This window comes from Pseudopipra pipra, chromosome 1, assembly GCF_036250125.1.
Source record: "Pseudopipra pipra isolate bDixPip1 chromosome 1, bDixPip1.hap1, whole genome shotgun sequence".
Lineage (NCBI taxonomy): Eukaryota > Metazoa > Chordata > Aves > Passeriformes > Pipridae > Pseudopipra > Pseudopipra pipra.
The window spans coordinates 149030359-149047895 of NC_087549.1; the positions used below are offsets into that span (position 1 = coordinate 149030359).

Here is a 17537-nt window from a genome sequence, read left to right on the forward strand (position 1 = left end):
TGTGGAAAAGCTTTGACTCACTCAAAACATTTACATTATCCTAGATCTTACAGAAGGCAAGGAGGGGAATAAAAAAACCCACAACTTTTTCCTCATGAAAGTGTGAAAAAAGCATCAGAGTCTGTGAAGGAAATCATATGCATGCAGTTATTCCACTACCTTATGTAATGATGATGAGAACACAGCTTCAAGGCACCCAAATCCTTCCTTGGAGCTTCTGAAAGTTCCCAAATGTTTGGGAACATTTCAGATTATATGAGGAAGAATTTTTATACTCTACAGTTTTGCATGTTTACCTATTTCAAGTTTCAAATAGAAAATAGTTACCTCCCTTAGCAAACTTGATTCTTATAAGTTATTAACCTATCACAACTATTACAAAAAACTCCCATGCAAAACATGAATGCTTTCTTCTCCCAATTCTTAAATGCCTTGATATCAACACCATTTATTTATTGTAATTTTTTTATAAAGGTGACAAGGAGAGGCAGCTGGTGAGAAGGAAGAACAAAGCAGTGACTTGCAGAGAGCCTGAAATCTCCACATTTAAAGGAACTTTTGCTTTCTACCTTGATTATACATGTTGAGTCACTGTGTAAAGGACTGAGGGAAAAAAATCCTGATCTCTGCTTGAATTGCATGTTATATATAGAAATAATTTCCAAATTTGTGACATGAATGATATAAAATTAAAAAGATGGAAGGTAATTTCCAGTACTCCTGGAAATGTGTGCTATTTAGTACCTTTTCTAATCAGTATTTCAGTGAAAAGCCAGTAATTGTTTTTATGTTGCCATCTTACTGGATTGTGCTCTTTAATGCTTTATGGCACTTAAACCAGAGTATTTGACATGAGAGGTGCTAATGGTGATTAGTGTCTACAAGCAATATTATAAAGCTTTTTCTAGATGATGGAGTAATCAATGAAGATTATTAGAACTAGCAGAGACCATATTTCATTAATCACTGGTTATACAAAAATTTCTTCGCTGTCTTGTTAATGACAGGTTGTTGGTTCAGTTCTCCTCAGGTACAGGTTTGTCTGACAGCAGTTTTCAGTAGCTGAACAGGCTGAAATTTATTCTCCCAGGTAATACATTAAATTGTTTAACCAAGGACAAGTGGCTTGTATTTTTGGGTACACTATTATAAAATTAAAATTTCTTATTATTCTTGTAGGTTTTGTCAGCTGATCTTTTTAAAGGAAAAGTTGGTAATCAATGAAAACTTTTTGTCATTTTGCTTAGAAACATTTTGCAATTCCTGATGCTAACGTTTAGCTTTACTGCACTAGTCGGGTTGTAAGAAAGTATTTATTCAAAGTCCTTATTTTAGCCTTTCTTGAATGTCTGCCTTCTAAGGGTTGTTAGTTGTCCAGTTGCTGAGAACAGTAATACTGTAAAATAATTCTGAGGGCAATAAAATAAAATTCTTATTACTATCTAGATAAAATCTTACATTATCTTACAAACATCTTTTTCCCATTTGGACTTGTACAGAGTTTTGGAATACTCCGAAGTGTGGAGCAGCAGGAAGGTTAATTTAAAGCTGGAATATATATTTTCTCAATTATTTTTTCTAAAGATGTAGGAAGGTTAGGAATATGTAAACAATAAGCTATTGCTCTTGTCACAATTTTCCAGTTGGGCCATCTGTTTCCATGAAAGCCAATAGCCAATTTGTGACGTTCAGCTGAGCTCCCAAGCCACGGGCAGAATTAACCTTTTTGTTCAGTTGGGTTTGGTGCAACTACAATTCTAGCAGGGAGGTGCAAGTTTTACCTTGCCAGAAATTTTCTGTGTGGTTTCTGCCACTCTGTTTCACAGAGGCAGAAAACAGAGAAGGTGATTGACCTGGTTTTCTGATGTTTTCTGTTGGTTCACTTAGTTCTTCCTCTCACTGTATTTGTATAAAAATGTCGTATTTGTTCCAATGGGGTTGGTGAACAAAGGGAATTTTAAAATTAAATTTGAAAGACTGCATAGCTATTTGCTTCTAAAAATTAGTTCCTATGTAAAAGAAAAAAATGAAAAGGAAGGGGGAGTGGACAGTTTTATAAGATGGAAATTACAATAATAAGAACTAACAGAAGTATGGATGGGTTCAGACCTTTCTTGCTATGGGTGAGCTTCCAGAAGGGAACAGTTGTAGGTAGCCACTGAAGGACTTTTTGATTAGGAAAATAGTCTGCTGGCTCTGCTTTAGTGACAATTATTTCCTTGAATGTACTATGAATAAATAATGAACTATCTTTCTAGCTTTCTGACACCTTGTAAAGTATTTTTTTCCCTGTAGAACAGGACTGTAAAATTGTTTGATCCAGGAACAAAACAGTGTCTGTCTTGCTTTCACAACTTTCCGTTTTCCTATACCTGCCCACTGAATACTCGGATCCAGCTTCCACCCCCTCCACATAACACCTTGTTTTGTGGTCATACTAATGAAACTGGAGACTCCAGACTGTCCCTGGCTCTGTTACTGTCCCCATACAGTGTGATAAGGACACTTGCATCTCATGGGCAAAAGGATTTATTCCTTCATTCCACCTCCTTCTGTCCTGGTGCCGTTTATTCGTTACTGAGTTTATTTAGCAGAGCTTTTAATTTTTTTTTAATTTTTTTTTAATTTAATATACTTTTGCTGTTCTTTGGGGGCCATTGCATGGGGCCTGACTTCAGAAGAGTGTTGGCTTCTAGAGCTGGAAAAGTCAGTCTTCTCATCAACATCTGTTGCCAAAAAAATCCCTTTGGGCATTAGTTTCTTCAGACTGCTTTATCTCTCTTATAAATTCAGCAAATGTTGATATTCTTTGCTTTTTATTTGCTTCAGATGATATATACCACATTGTTTTCAAAGTGTGTTTTTTAGTTATCTGCCAAATGCTTTTCATTGCCAGTGCAGTTTAGCAGATGGGTTTGAAGGGTTCAATTACATATAATTCGGGCTTCCATTTTTCTTCCAGAGTCTTTATGTGGTTCCTTAAATCAACATCAACATTTTTCAAGGCTTTGTGGTAATCCTGTAGTTTACTCATTTCTAATAATTTCATCATTTAGTCATATAGCATTTGGGAAAAGGTATATATATAATTCTGATTTTATATTTGCTACATACCGTGGTTGATTGGTGGTTTTGAAAAACAGATGTGATGTTTAAAAATGCCATTTATATTGCTATATAGACCATTATTCCCAGCTTTTAATAAATGTTGGATTCTTTGAGTGCTTGCAGTTCTTTCATAATTTTCTTTCCCGATTAGATAGTTATTAAGGGTTAGTAATGGGATCCAACAAAGTGTCATTGAATACTTTTTTGAGGTACATATTTTGGATCTTAGCCCCTCACAAGTTCCCTTTTTTTTTTTTTTTTTTGTACTGAGTAAAATGTTTGAAAAAAGTGTGGCCTGTACGAGTTGGGTCTCAGCTATAACCTGGTCCATCTCCACAGGCTGTTGGAATGTTTGTTAACTGCAAAATAGGGCAGTGGGGTTTTTGCTGCTTCGTGTGTGGCTGTGACTCGTGAAGTTGGAGGCTTTGCGCTGTATTTTCATTATTTCACATCAAAGTTCAGGATTTACCTTTTACAGTGTTTACTGAAGGTACCATTTCCTAAAATGAGTTTCTTGCAGGACTTTGGTTTTGTTGGCAGTCCTTAAATGTAATTACTGTTGCTGTTGCCTTCAACCTGCCTCAGGAGCCCCATGTTATTACTTGGTTATCTTGTCCCCCCTCCTCTCCTCTGCATTTCAACCAGTAAAGTAACAGAATACACCTTTTCCATGTGGTTAGTAGGTGTTAGACACATGGGTAGGGGTGAGATATCTTGCAGATCAGAAGACCAGACTAAGCATTGTAGCACAGAAGTGTGGCAGTGGCTGTCCTTGGTGACCCGCTTTAATTTCTGTGCCAGAGCATTTTATCTTTTTACACTGCAGTTGTGTTTAGCATACAATATTTTTTCTGTCTCTTGTCCATGAGTTGTGGTGCAGGCAGATATTTTGCTGAAGATGTTCATTTCATCTGGTTTTAAGAATATCAGTGTAGCTGTTGACACAGGCAGCTTTGTGATTTGTATTTTCATATGGGCTGATTTTGATGTCTGTGGACTTGTTAGTAGCACTATTTCATGCCTAATTTCATGCCAGGCTTTGAAACAGAAAAGAATTATGGTAATAAATATTGTCTGTATTCTAAGAAGCAAGCATATGCAGTACATAACTTTTCTTTGATTTTGTTTATGTTCGTATTTGGATGCTACTTGACACTTGAGCTAGTAATCAAACATACCAGTGATAGTATTATATTTTTATTATGAAAAACTAGAGTCCCTGAGAGCAGTTGTTGAAGTTTATTATGTATGCCTTCCTGTGAGCCACTGACCTGTTCTTTTTAATTTACTCAAAATCTTACGGTGCTGTGCTTTAAAAAGTGTTGTTGCCTTGGTGAAAAAGTGCAAAAGCATGTTAGAGTGCTTCAGGGACTGTAATGAATCTGAGAAAGAAACAAGACTGATTAACTGAATCAGAAAGGTGTGGGTGATATTTTACAAGCAGACTGATAGACTATGTTCCCTCTTGACTAGAGAACTGGAGGATTTTTACATTGTTCTTTCTGAGAAATTATTTCTCTGGTCTCTAATAATAATCATGCTTATTTATGACTTCTCAAAGTTTGTTGGTGATATTTGTGTAGCCTTGAAAGGCAAGATGCGAAGAAATTGTGAGGTTATGTAAAGCATTATCATCCTAGAGAGAATAGTATAATGTCAGTAAGATTTTGGGGGGAACATCATACTTCATTTCCATTTGCATTTCTGGTTACTGTGTCTATGGTTTTACATTACAGCTTACAGAGCTGTGTGGTTTTTAGTCATAACCTATTGACAGCATGGTGTCATCTGCCTTTGTTCTCAGAATAAGTCTCCAACCCTCATTACTGGTTAGATAACATAGGACAAAATTTTTTCTGTGACAAGAAGAATCATGGTCATCAGAGTGCATTTAGGGTGGGTTTCATTTAAGTTGGAAAGATCTAGGAGTGCCACTTGGAAGCACCATTCATTAGTTTCCCTCTTCTCAGAATTCCCTGCCTTCTTAGGTGTTTGTTAAAAGATGCAGGGGAACAGATATGGCTGAAAAAAAGGCAAGAAAAAGTAGTTTTTGAACGACTTGTCCTGTTTGTGTTTCAGCGATGTGCATTTTGTAAGCACCTTGGAGCCACTATCAAATGCTGTGAAGAGAAATGTACCCAGATGTACCATTACCCCTGTGCTGCTGGAGCAGGCACATTTCAGGATTTCAGTAATTTGTCCCTCCTTTGTCCAGACCACATTGATCAGGCTCCTGAAAGATGTAAGTACCCACTGTTCAAGTGACACAATTAGTACTGGGTTTTGTGAAACCCGCTCTGTGGTAGGATCAGCTTTAGGCCACATTTTTTTAGACCCGTTTTCACAGTTTGTGTACCCAAGAATTCATGTGTGTTCAGGTATGAGAAAGATGTAAGTTCATCCTCCCCTGTTTTTAAAGACCAGCAGTGCTGCACAGCAAAATACTGTTCTTTTACTGACAGAACATGGGAAGGGTTTACTGGTAAATCTTGTCTTCTGTCAGGTTTTAGTTGCAATTGATAGACTTGCTCACTTGTCCTAATTCAAGTTAGAGCAACCTTCTTCCAAACACTTTGGCTAAATAATAGATTTAGATATGTTAGGAGCTTTATTTCGCACATGTTCCAAAGAGGAACTGGTCCTAAAGCTCTCAGTTTTACCTGAAGGAGAATAAAACTGTTTCTTTTTGTCAAACTTCGTTAAGGTTTAAAAAGAACGTACTTTCGTTATGAGAAGATTAGTTGAGAAAACTGAATTAAAGTAGTAGCTATTAAAAATATTAATTAAATTTGCATTTCCTAAGAACGATCAAGTTTTGTATGCATGAGAACTACTGAAGAATTTCTTGGGTTCATTGAATTGTTCATAATTTTGAAAGAAATAATAATTGAAAAAATAATTTCTTTGTAGCAAAAGAAGACGCAAATTGTGCAGTGTGTGACAGCCCTGGAGACCTCTTAGATCAACTTTTTTGTACTACCTGTGGCCAGCACTATCATGGGATGTGCCTGGACATACAAGTTACACCTTTAAAAAGAGCAGGTTGGCAGTGTCCTGATTGCAAAGTGTGCCAGAACTGCAAGTAAGTGAGACTTAAAGGATGTGGAGGAGGACAGTGTGAGATTTCTGTGCTTCATTTTATTTTATTTCATTTTAAAATATCCGTTTTATTCAGTGTTTAGTTGTTGGGTTTTTTTCAAAATTTGTGGATTATTTGCCCAACTCTGTCTGTTATATTATATTATGTAGCTGAACAAACCCCTGCATTGGAAATTGTCTTCTAAAAGCTGAGCTTAAAATCCTATACATTGTACTCCCAAAGTTACCATTATCTTGGCAGGCTCTGGAGAGCAGCAAAACCTTCTGACTTTTTCCTCCTTTTATACAGGAGGATTTTTCTCAAATTTACCAAATAAATTATTTTAATGTAGTGCCTTTACAATCTGGGAGCCTGTGCTCTTACTCAGCCCTGCATGTGCCTACAGACTGGGTAGGTCTCCTGCATTAGGCCCTCTCCTACTTCATAATGTCTTTCAGAGGCAGATAATGAGTCATTATGGAAACAAAACCATGGCTTAGTTGAGCAAAGAAAAAAAACCGACACAAGTGACTGTGATTGAGTATTTGTACCGGACAAATACTGAGACAATGAAACTCAATTGCTGAAGTACTGTGAGGGTTCACTTAGAAAATTCTGACCACTTTACCTTTGTTCTCTTATAACTTAATCTGATGGACACTGCAGGGTTCTTCTGCTTGCTTAGTTTTGGTTTTTTGGGTTTTTTTTTAGGACTTACTGAAAAAGAAATAGGAGTTTTGTTCAGCTTTAGTCAGATCAGCTGGGACAGTATGAGGGAAAAAACCCCACTTTACTACTGCCTCCTGTTCCTGATCAGTCAGTGATTTGCTGTTTTCCAAGCAGAACACTTGGTATTTGCTGTCATTCGCTGAACCCAATTCAAAGAAGATTGTTCCCTGGTCACAGACAGGGGGTAGCAAATGCCAGCAATGAAGTTAAAATAAAGAAACACGTTCGAAAAGGTATCCCTAAAAGTGTTGTACAGGATAATTACAGCAGCTGCTAGCACACCTTCTCTCTAGTGGAAAAGTAGAAGAAAATTTGATGTTTTCAAACCCAGTCCATGGGACCTGATGAGATATATCCGTGGGTCCTGAGGTATCCATCGTATTTGAGAAGTCATGCTGGTCTAGTGAAGTTCCCACTGGCTGGAAAAAGGGAAATGTAGCCCCCATTTTTACAAAGCGAAATAAGGAAGACCCAGGGAACTACAGGCCAGTCAGTCTCACCTCTGTGCCATCAAGGTCATGGACCAGATCCTCCTGGAAACTGCTAAGGCACATGGAAAATAAGTAAGTGGTTGGTGAAAGACAATATGGCTTCACCAAGGGCAAATCATGCCTTACAAATTTGATGCCTTCTGCAATGGGGTTACAGCACTGGTGGATGAGGGAAGAGCAACTGATGTCAGCTGTCTGGATTTGTGGAAAACACTTGACACAACATCCTTGTCTCTAAACTGGACAGACATAGATTTGACATATGGACCACTCAGTGGATAAGGATTTGGCTCAATGGTCACACTCAAAGGGTTGTGATCAACAACAGGATATCCGGGTGGATAGCAGTGATGAGTGTGGTTCCTCAGGGGTTGGAACTGGGACTGTCACTGTTTAATGTCTTTGTCACAACATGAATGGCGGGATCGATGCACCCTCAGCAGGTTTGCCAACGACACCAAGCTGTGTGGTGCAGTCAATGTGCTGAAGAGAAGGGATGCCACCCAGAGGGACATGGACAGGCTCAAGAGGGGGGGGCCTGAACCTCATGAAGTTCAACAAGGCCAAGTGCAAGGTCCTGCACTGTGGTTCGGGCAATTCCAAACACAAGTACAGGCTGGGCAGGGAATGGTTTGAGAGCTGCCCTGAGGAGAAGGACTTGGGGGATTTGGCAGTGGGCACTTGCAGTCCAGAATACCGTGTCTTGGGCTGCATCAAAAGCAGTGTGGCCAGCAGGTCGAGGGAGGAGATTCTCCCCCCTCCTCTGCTCTCATGAGACCCCATCTGCAGTGCTGCCTCCAGCTCTGGGGTCCCCAGCACGGCGGGGGGTCCCCACTAAGAAGGACTTGGACCTGTTGGAGCGAGTCCAGAGGAGGCCACGAAGATGATCAGAGTGCTGGAGAACCTCTGCTATGGAGACAGACTTGAGAGAGTTGGGATTTTTCAGCCTGGAGAGAGAAGACTCCGGGGAGATTTTAGAGCATCTTTCAGTGCCTAAAGGGACAACAAGAGAGCTGGAGAGGGACTTCTTACAAGGGCATGTACTGATGGGACAAGGGGAAATGGCTCTAAATTGAACAAGGGTAGATTGATATTGATATTGATATTGATAGATTAGATATTAAGAAGAAATTTTTTACTGTGAGGGTGGTGAGACACTGGCACAAGTTACCCAAAGAAGTTGTGGCTGCTCCATCCCTGGAAGTGCCCAAGGCCAGGTTGGATGGGACTCTGAGCAAGCTGGTCTAGTGGAAGGTGTCCCTGCCCATGGCACAGGAATTGGAACTAGGCGATCTTTAAGGTCCCTTCTGACCCAAACCATCCTATGATTCTATGATTAATTAATGCAGTATGGCAATTTTTTACCACTGTTGAAGAAAAGCATTTTAATCATACCTCCATGTAAAGAGAGTGTTTTTTAAAATATCAGGTCTCCCAGGTAATGAGGTAGTATCTAGTATGTGTAATGCCATGTACTGTGAAGCTTTATCAAGGCAAATCTTGTTTCATACTTACTTATTGAATTAATTTATTTAAACTGAGGCAGAACACAGTGCCTTTAGATATTACCAAACTATTTGTCTTATTCTCTACAAATTTATTTTATCACTGGGATTTGTGGTGGAGCTCTGTAACACACAACTGTAGAAAAATTGAAATCTCTTCCTTTAATGTTTGTTTTGCTCTTGCAGTCATGTTGGTTGACACTGTAGAAGCTCTGGTAGTCAGAGGTGATGGCTTCTTTTTTTCTTTGGGAAAATTACAGTCAGAATGTAGAAAAAAGTAAAATTGGATGCTCTCTTCAGAAAGAAATAAAACGCATATTGCAGATTCTGAGCTGATTTCAGTACAGAAAGACCATTAAATCTGCCTACACATATGTAAATGAGAATGGACCAATACCTAGAAGAGTGATTGCACTGGCTCAGCACTTAATAAATGAATAGTGGTCTGCGCTCATATTTAAAAATTAATTTGAAGGCATTGTCTCTATTTGTAAGTAGTATTTGTTTATTTTCATGTGTTCAGCTGGGTACCTTCCTGTTTAGGCTTTTCATTAAGCAGATATTTTGTTGTGGCTCGCTTGAATAATTTTTAACCCCTTACTACCTTCCTTAGACATTCTGGGGAAGACAACAAGATGCTGGTGTGTGACACATGTGACAAAGGCTACCACACTTTCTGTCTGCAGCCGGTTATGGACGCCGTTCCAACCAATGGTTGGAAATGTAAAGTAAGTGGAAAGCTTTCAGAACACTTGCTCGTCTTTACAGGGGCCCAAGCTTTGTTACCCACATTACGCTGTTCCAGGTGTATTGTGGGCTGCTGTTGCTGTGTAACATGACTTGTGGTTTCTGAAGGAGTCCCACTTGTTTGTAAATCCTGTGGCCCTGCAGCTGCTCCGTGACGGGAGCTGTCAGTGCAGTGGCTGAAGCAGCCTTTGTAGGACAGTAAATCAACCTCCACGGGGGAAAGAGAAGTGTAGAATCCAGGTGGAATGGATAACCTTCACTTGATAACAGCTGCTCTCATGATCTGTTGTAAACTAAAATGTAAACTCAAGCCTGTAAAATTGTGTATGTGATCTGTACTTGAAGGCTCTTTATATTCAACTACTTGCTTACTAGAGCAGCAGTTCTGTAGCTCACGAGTTCCTTTGCATTTGAGGAGGGCAGGATGAATTTGTTGGCTTTTTTCAGTAACTTCTTGAGTAAGTGTAAGTAATAATAAAAATATGATTTCAGCATAACAAGGGAAATCCCCATGCATGAGATGTATGTAATTTTGTATCAGTTTGTGACAGTCACATAAAATGACTGAGATTAGCAATAAAAATTTTGGTCTCATAAGAAATACTACTTTCAAGTCAGGGAGTAGTGCAAGGAAACTTCTTGCTGTTGTGCAGGTTCTTCATGGGCTGTTATCAGATCCTGGATAATTTGTTTGTGTTACCAAGGACAAAAACTATTACATTTAGCTCAAAACAGGAAAATGTCAGTTAATGGCAGTTCTATCAAATTGCAAAATATCATAATTAACAACTAAATTCTTGTGATCTCTAGAACTGTAGAGTATGTGCTGAGTGTGGCACACGAACAAGTTGTCAGTGGCACCATAATTGTTTGGTATGTGACAGTTGTTACCAACAGCAAGACAACTTATCTTGTCCTTTCTGTGAAAAACTGTGCCTCCAAGACTTCCAGAAAGATATGTTGCATTGTCACATGTGCAAAAGGTAAGAATCCAAATTTTTGTTAAATTGTACTAAAATGCATAGAGCTTATGATGAGCTGTGTGACATGGACATGTTTCTGGGAAGGGTGTGTGCTGAGTTTGATGTACAGTGCTGCAGCATCTTGTGCAGCTTCTTGATCCTTCTTCCCTAAATACAATGAACAATAGTGGGTGGCTTTATTTTAATCTCAGCAAATAAGTATTAATTGGCAGTTACCTGAGGGTACCTGGCAGTTGCCTGCTGCAGCTGCTTCTTAAATTGCACCTATTTTGTGAGGAAGCAGACTAGAAAAGGCATTATCTTAACATTTAAAAGGCTGTTGTTTGCAATGATCTGTTTTGTTTTTTTTTTTTAATTTTCAAGTATGCTTTTTCTGGTTTTGTTTATATGTTTTCAAGTATGTGTTTTGCTATTCCAGTAATAAAAAAATAAATTAAAAAATAGCACTATTTACATTTTAAGAATTTAAACTATGTTTCATATTCGATGCTATTGTATCTTACTGTGCAATATGATGATGTTACTATACATGTTGTAGAGTCCAGTTGGTTTTAGGGACAGTTTAGGTCTTCATGTTAAATTTGTTCACTGCTTGACATGCTGATGTATCATGTTTATTTTTTTTTAAATTCTCCATAATAAAGCATTGGTTGAAAATCTTTATTTCCCCATTGTATTGGGAAACAGTGCTATTTTTAATTGGTTTTTACTATAATGCTTTATGTTTTTGTTGTTAAGTCATGGTCACAATAAATTAATCTCCCCAGGTGGATTCACATAGAATGTGACAGATCTCCAGGTAGTGAATTGGAGTCTCAGTTGAAAGACTACATCTGCACTCTTTGTAGACAAGGAGAAGGGGATCACACTCAGTCATGTGATGTAATGAACACTTCTGAACTCATTCCTGAACCTGACAGCATAACAGGTAATCAAATGTAAACTTCACAGTTCCAAAGTGCTGACATCAAATATAGCATCTGTAGCTGTCTCAACAAGTCTTTTGTGAACCAGCCACTCATATTCTGCTCTGTGGAGTTCATCCATTCCTTTATTTAACAGCGGCTGCTCAAGCAATCCATGGGTGAGCTGTCTTCTCCATTTGGCTTCAGGATCCTGTATACAAACGTGGGCTAGTAAGCACCTTAATTGTGGTTCTCAGCCTTCCAGCTTCCCAGACTGTAGCTGTAAACTTCTCTAATTTTTTTTTTTAATATGGTACAGTTCATAAATGTATTTATTTAACAGCCTGTTTTATTCATTTGTGTCTACCTCCCAGACAAAGCTTCTGGTAGATGTTCCTGGAGACATCCAGTTCTCCCATTTCTCCCTTGCTACTTGCCAGTCTCATAGTGCCCCTGCCCCTCACTATGTCCAGGAAGGACACAGCAGTAGGAACTGGACTGTGTTCAAGGGAGAGGTGTATATTTAACTAAACAACTTTTAATTTGGTGTCCTTTTTCAAAGCAATATATGATTAGTCACCTTATTTCTGAAAGATTCTTGTCTAAGTGGACAAATCAAGCAGAAGGTGGAAAGGAAAGTTGTGGAACAGTGTCAAGTATTTTATAAAAAATTACTCAGTAGCAGTAAGGAGGCACAGAGGGAACTTGGATCTGTTGATCTGAGTCTGGTGGGTCATCCTCAAGAGCTGTGCAATGAACTCTTAACTAAATGCTGTTGTGCATTTCACACCATGAGCTCTGTTGGGCAGCACCAGTGCTCGTGCTGGCTGAATTTCCCTGGGGGAGTACAGTTGTGGTTAAATTTAGAAGCAGGTAAAATGTAACAGATTAACTGCCATGTGCATTTTTTATCCTTTAAACAGCAGTGCTTTTGCATTGATTTGGTGTTAAAAGAAATCTATAGCTCTGTTGCATAAGTGTCTGTGCTTTTGAAAGTCTAAAATTCTGATAGGAAAGGGGAAATGCTGGACCACAGCAAAACTCTAATGTTTGTGTTCAAACTGATGTTTTGTGTAAACAAGTCATGCTCCTGGATGGTAGCCTGTGTATGTAAGTGCTTACCTTTTGTGAGCAGTAAAGACATGATGAAAAAGGTGCTCCTGGAGGAAGGACAGTGACAGTAGGTAAATGTCTGTTGGGTTAGAAAGAGTGGCCACTTCAGCCTTTGAAGATCTTCCTTTCCCTTCTGAAAGATTAGGAGAGGCTGTTGGACTCTCAGGCACTGTGCTTAGAACAAAAACCCAAAAATTACAGTGAGACAACACCCAATCTACTGAAAACCCTTTTGAATAAGTCACAGGTGTATCTGAAGGGCTAAAGTTCTAAGTAATGCCTCTGTTAGGATTTCTAGCTACTAGAAGCATTGACAAGCATCCTCTTCTCTCCAAGGAAGAACAGGACTGTCATCTCAGCTACTAGGAGTAATCTGGAGCTATTACATTAGTACAGTCATGCAGTGTTTTATACCCAGGAGAGCACTTCTGTACTTTAAAATCAAATTTGGAGCCAATCTAAATGATCATTTCCTCCAAGTTAAAATATCACTTTAAAGCTGGCAGAGTCTGAGAGCAGCTTTTAGGGTGCTAAAAGTAGCATCACCTAATAGTTTCTGTCTTTCTGAAGTTAAAGAAACTTTCTTGAAGCAGAAAGCTATATTTGTTTTACTGTTTTTGCGCTAACATCCATGAAGAATCAGTTCCTTTCGAGTTAATGCTTGCTCTGTATTTTGTTTTTCGTACTTCTAGTTTGTATAATGCATTTTAATGAATTTCCTTAACTGAAAAAGCTTTTACACAAGGAAAAAAAATAAGTATTTCCTGTTTCTGGGCTCTGCAATGATACTGTCAGCCAAAGAAACACTCAATAGTGCCTTTTCCACACGAATTCATTAATTTAATAGGAGGAACTGACAGATAAGATATCCTAGCTCTAAAGTGGCAAAATTTAGTTTTCATATTGTTGAACAGATAGGTTGAAAATCAGTGTTCCAAGTGCTGATACTAGATGGAACCTCATATCTATGCCATAAGCCATTGTAGTATTTGTATAAAAATTTGAAGCCTTCATGTTACAAGTTCTGTTGAATTTAACAGACTTGGAATTTAAGAAAAAACCTTTTTGTATTGCTCAGGTTATGCAAAAGTGTATGTTTTCACAATTAGGGGTATATAATTGCTTTACAGACATGTTTCACCACCTGAAAAGTATAAAACATCTTCAGTGTTAATGAGTCAAAGGTTCTTAATTTTTAAGGAGTACTATGTAGTGTCCCTAACCTTCTCATTGACCTGACTTGTCCTAACTCCTATCATCATTAAACATCAATCTCTTTAGCCAAAAGGTCAAACAGTCACAGCAACTACTGATGCCAAAGTAATAGAATAAACATCATAGCAATTTTATTAACTTCTTTGCTTCTCCTTCAGCTTGTACAAATGAAATGGAAATGGAAGGTGGTGGAGAGGATGTGACATTTCAGGAACAACCTGTTACTGGTGATGGCCCTGATCAGGAATCAGCTGTTGGACATGTCCCAGAAGGTAAGAAAGGGTTTTGCACTCTGAGAAAATTCAATTCAGAACTCCTCAGTACCATTCAGTAAGGTCTCTAGTACTTTATAAACTTAAGAGGAAAAAGTGCCTAGAAAGCAGTAGGAGACATATTGCCACAGTTCTGCTATCTGAGCTCTCAAGCAAGAGTATAAACTCTTGCTGAAGAAGGATGTTACTGAGAGCAGAGGTACTCTTCAGAATATTTGTGTTGGAGAAAGTTGTTTTACTTTTTTGTTGGGACTGGCTTTCTCCAAAAGTTGGAAAACTATTTAAATACTTCTATACACTGGAATTTTATAGTAAAAAGCAATGATTTGTTGCTGTTCAAATACAGTCATTCACACTTCCTCTTCAAGGCTTTTTTGGTTTTTATTTTTAATTTTTTTTTAATTTTTAGCTTTTTTTATTTTTTTTTTTGTTTTCTTTTTTCTTTTTTTGTTCTCTTTCTTTTTTTCTTTTCCAGTTTATTCTTCATGGTTGTAACTCCACAAGTACCTTTACTTAAGGATTTCCCATTTTCTTTTTTTACCTTTTGTAAATAAAAGATAAGTTGTTTAATTAAAACCTCTTCCAGACAGGGTGTGTTGCAGTAACTGATCATTTGTGTTCTAGGAATAAATATATCTTATCAAACACACGTGAAGTGTAATAGAAATTAAGTGGTCTGTAAGAGAATCAGGGTCCATCAAAGGAGGATATGAGAAGCCAAATTCAAAGCAAAAAATGTGGTTCTTTATGGAGTGGAACAAGAACTCTGGAACTCCTTGATGAAGAAAGTTGTGGATGAAAGGTGCTTGATTTGGTTGAAGGGAAGGCTAGACAAATATTTTGGAAAGAAATCCATGAGATATCAATAAATTAAAGAGCAGTATCAATTTTTTTCATTTCAGGTGATTTCCTAAAGTCTGAAACAGTGCTAGGAGGAAAATATTCTTTATTCGTGCTTGTTCTCTTATTCTTAGCTGTCTGCTTTTTGGAAGTGTTGGAACAGTAGCTTAAAATACATTAATTTATGATAGCATACATCTTCAATACACAGAAATAATAAAGGAGAAGCTACTTTTGGCTGCCTACCTGGAAGTGTGTTCAGTTCCTCAAAAATTAATCTTGGGTCTACTTCCTTGTGATTCACTGTGCTGTTTTCAGGGAAGAAAAATAATGAACAGAAAACATAGACTACTGTAAACATAAGTACAAAGAAAGATATTTATGAAGTGTATTTTAAGCTACATATTAAATTCACCTAGGTAAAGTGATATGCCCTTGGCATGATTGATGTGTACCAAGTATACTTGTTGACCAGTACAGCAGTGTAGGTTTTTTTTTTGTTTTTCACACTGAGCCTTTAATGTGGTTGTACTTAGTTACAGGCATATCACCAGAAGAAAAGACCCCACAACTGGAAACAGATGTCTCTGTTGAAATGAATTCAGCTGAAATGGAAATGTCTCCTAAAAAGACACCAGCGTCTGGTGACAGTCAGACTGAGAAAATGATGGAGGTGATGGAAGGGGTTCAAGCTGTATCACAGCAGGATTTAGACAAACAAGCTGAAGAGACAGAGCTGCCCCAAGGTAGTGTGGAGGTCTCAGAAGTATCCACAGTAGACTCTCGGTCTCTGTCTTCAGTACCTGAGGCCGTAACTGTGACGCCAGAAATACTGGAGACTGAAAGCAAAGGAGATGTTTCTATCCCTGTAGAACAACAACTGGAAATAACAAAAGTGCAAAAAGATGTAGAAAGAGGCGAAACTTGTGACAAGTCAGAAACACCAGCTCTTCTAGAAGTAGAAACTACTTCTTCGAATGAAGGTGTTGTAAATAGTTCACCACTTGGAGACAAACCCATCAAATCACCAGCTGAGACTTGCCCCTCACTTCCCCCGGCAGTTAATATCAACAAGACAAACGTGTCTTCCTCGCCAGATGTTTCACTAGACTTGCATTCTGCACGAGATGTCCAGCACAGCCAGCCCCCAGCACTGCCTTCCACTGCTGGGAGTGCTCTCCCAACAACTTACATATCAGTCACTCCAAAAATTGGCATGGGAAAACCAGCCATCACCAAACGCAAGTTTTCTCCTGGAAGACCCAGATCAAGACAGGTAAGAACGTGCAATGTCTCGTTATATATTTATGAAGCACATAGTTCAAATTTCAGAATGATGCATCCAATTCACCTATTTCTTATAGTATGCTTTTATTCTCCTGAGTGAGCGTGTAGTTTATTTCTTCAAGGAATTAATGTCGTGGTAAATAATTGAAAGGTCAACCATCATAAAGGTTCTCTAGTGAGAAGGTTTTCTTTTGGCTCATGGTTAGAGCAAAGTAAAACAAAATTTGTTGTGTTTGTCATACTTATGCTACAAATGCAGATATACATAATGCTGTGCCTTTTAACATACCTGTCCATATTTTTCACATGTGCATTTATTTTGGCTAGTACTTTCAAAGTGTGTTAAGGTTTCTTGAACTGGCTTTATAGAAGAACCTGCTGCAACTCTTGTTTCCATTCTGCTGCCAGATATTTTCTTGATCGACATTTCTAATGGTGTAGTAAATAATTTTGTGGTTTTGTTACATTAGCAAATACCATGCAAGCACTATCTTGTACAAGTGGTTGTGGTTGTGGGATTAAATTTGATAAGTGAAAAGAATCCTTAAGTCTGTTGCTTTCTGCAACATCTTGCTCTCTATTTGAGTTGAGTAGTTCTGGGGAAAATGGTTTATGAATCCAGAGTATTCATTTCATGTTTGCGCAATTCTGTACAGAAAGTGTGTCAGTGTGACAAATTAGTGTTACATTTCTTTTCTCATCACAATTTATTTTTAGTCTTTGGGACTTCTACGTTGATGATTTCATGCTTTTCTGAACTTAGTGTTAAAAAAAAGCTTTTTTATATATTGTGCGATTCTTTCCATTTTTACGTGTCACCTAAGGGTTCAAAATTCTTGGTTCTTAAGAAAAGGTATGATAGAGTGTTCTGAAAGGTTAAAAGTATATAATAAAGGCAACAAACATAATATAAAAAATTAAATTTGGAAGGTTTTAGATTATCTCTGGTCTTTTTGTTATTACCCTTATATACAAGCATATATAAAAATAATTTTTCTTCATACTGTCTTAAAAATTAAATTAACTTTCTTAGCTGACCATGCAAATTGATAAGGGATGGTGTTCTTATGCAGCCTAAAATGAATTCAGGTTTTCCATTGGGGAAGTTAATCTGTCTTCTTCCCTGTTTCAGCAAGAGCTGTGTTTATTTTTCTGTGCAGTTCACCCGTGCTCTGAACCAGCATCATGAGACGGTAAAATCAGTTCACCACCAGAGAGCCCATTGAGGAAAACATGAAGGCTGACCCCAGCTGTAAATGCCTG

General features: G+C 38.1%; 1 protein-coding gene across 11 annotated transcripts in view; it reads left to right on the forward strand.

The window, feature by feature from the left end:
• Window positions 1-17537, forward strand: part of KMT2C (lysine methyltransferase 2C) — a 192889-nt gene that overhangs the window by 100053 nt on the left and 75299 nt on the right. For all 11 annotated transcript variants that reach the window (XM_064638459.1, XM_064638481.1, XM_064638474.1 and 8 more), the window contains 7 exons: window positions 5188-5350; window positions 6019-6190; window positions 9526-9640; window positions 10470-10642; window positions 11410-11570; window positions 14034-14147; window positions 15524-16263. In XM_064638459.1, the coding sequence (XP_064494529.1) occupies window positions 5188-5350; window positions 6019-6190; window positions 9526-9640; window positions 10470-10642; window positions 11410-11570; window positions 14034-14147; window positions 15524-16263 (1638 nt within the window). The remainder of the gene's footprint in view (window positions 1-5187; window positions 5351-6018; window positions 6191-9525; window positions 9641-10469; window positions 10643-11409; window positions 11571-14033; window positions 14148-15523; window positions 16264-17537) is intronic.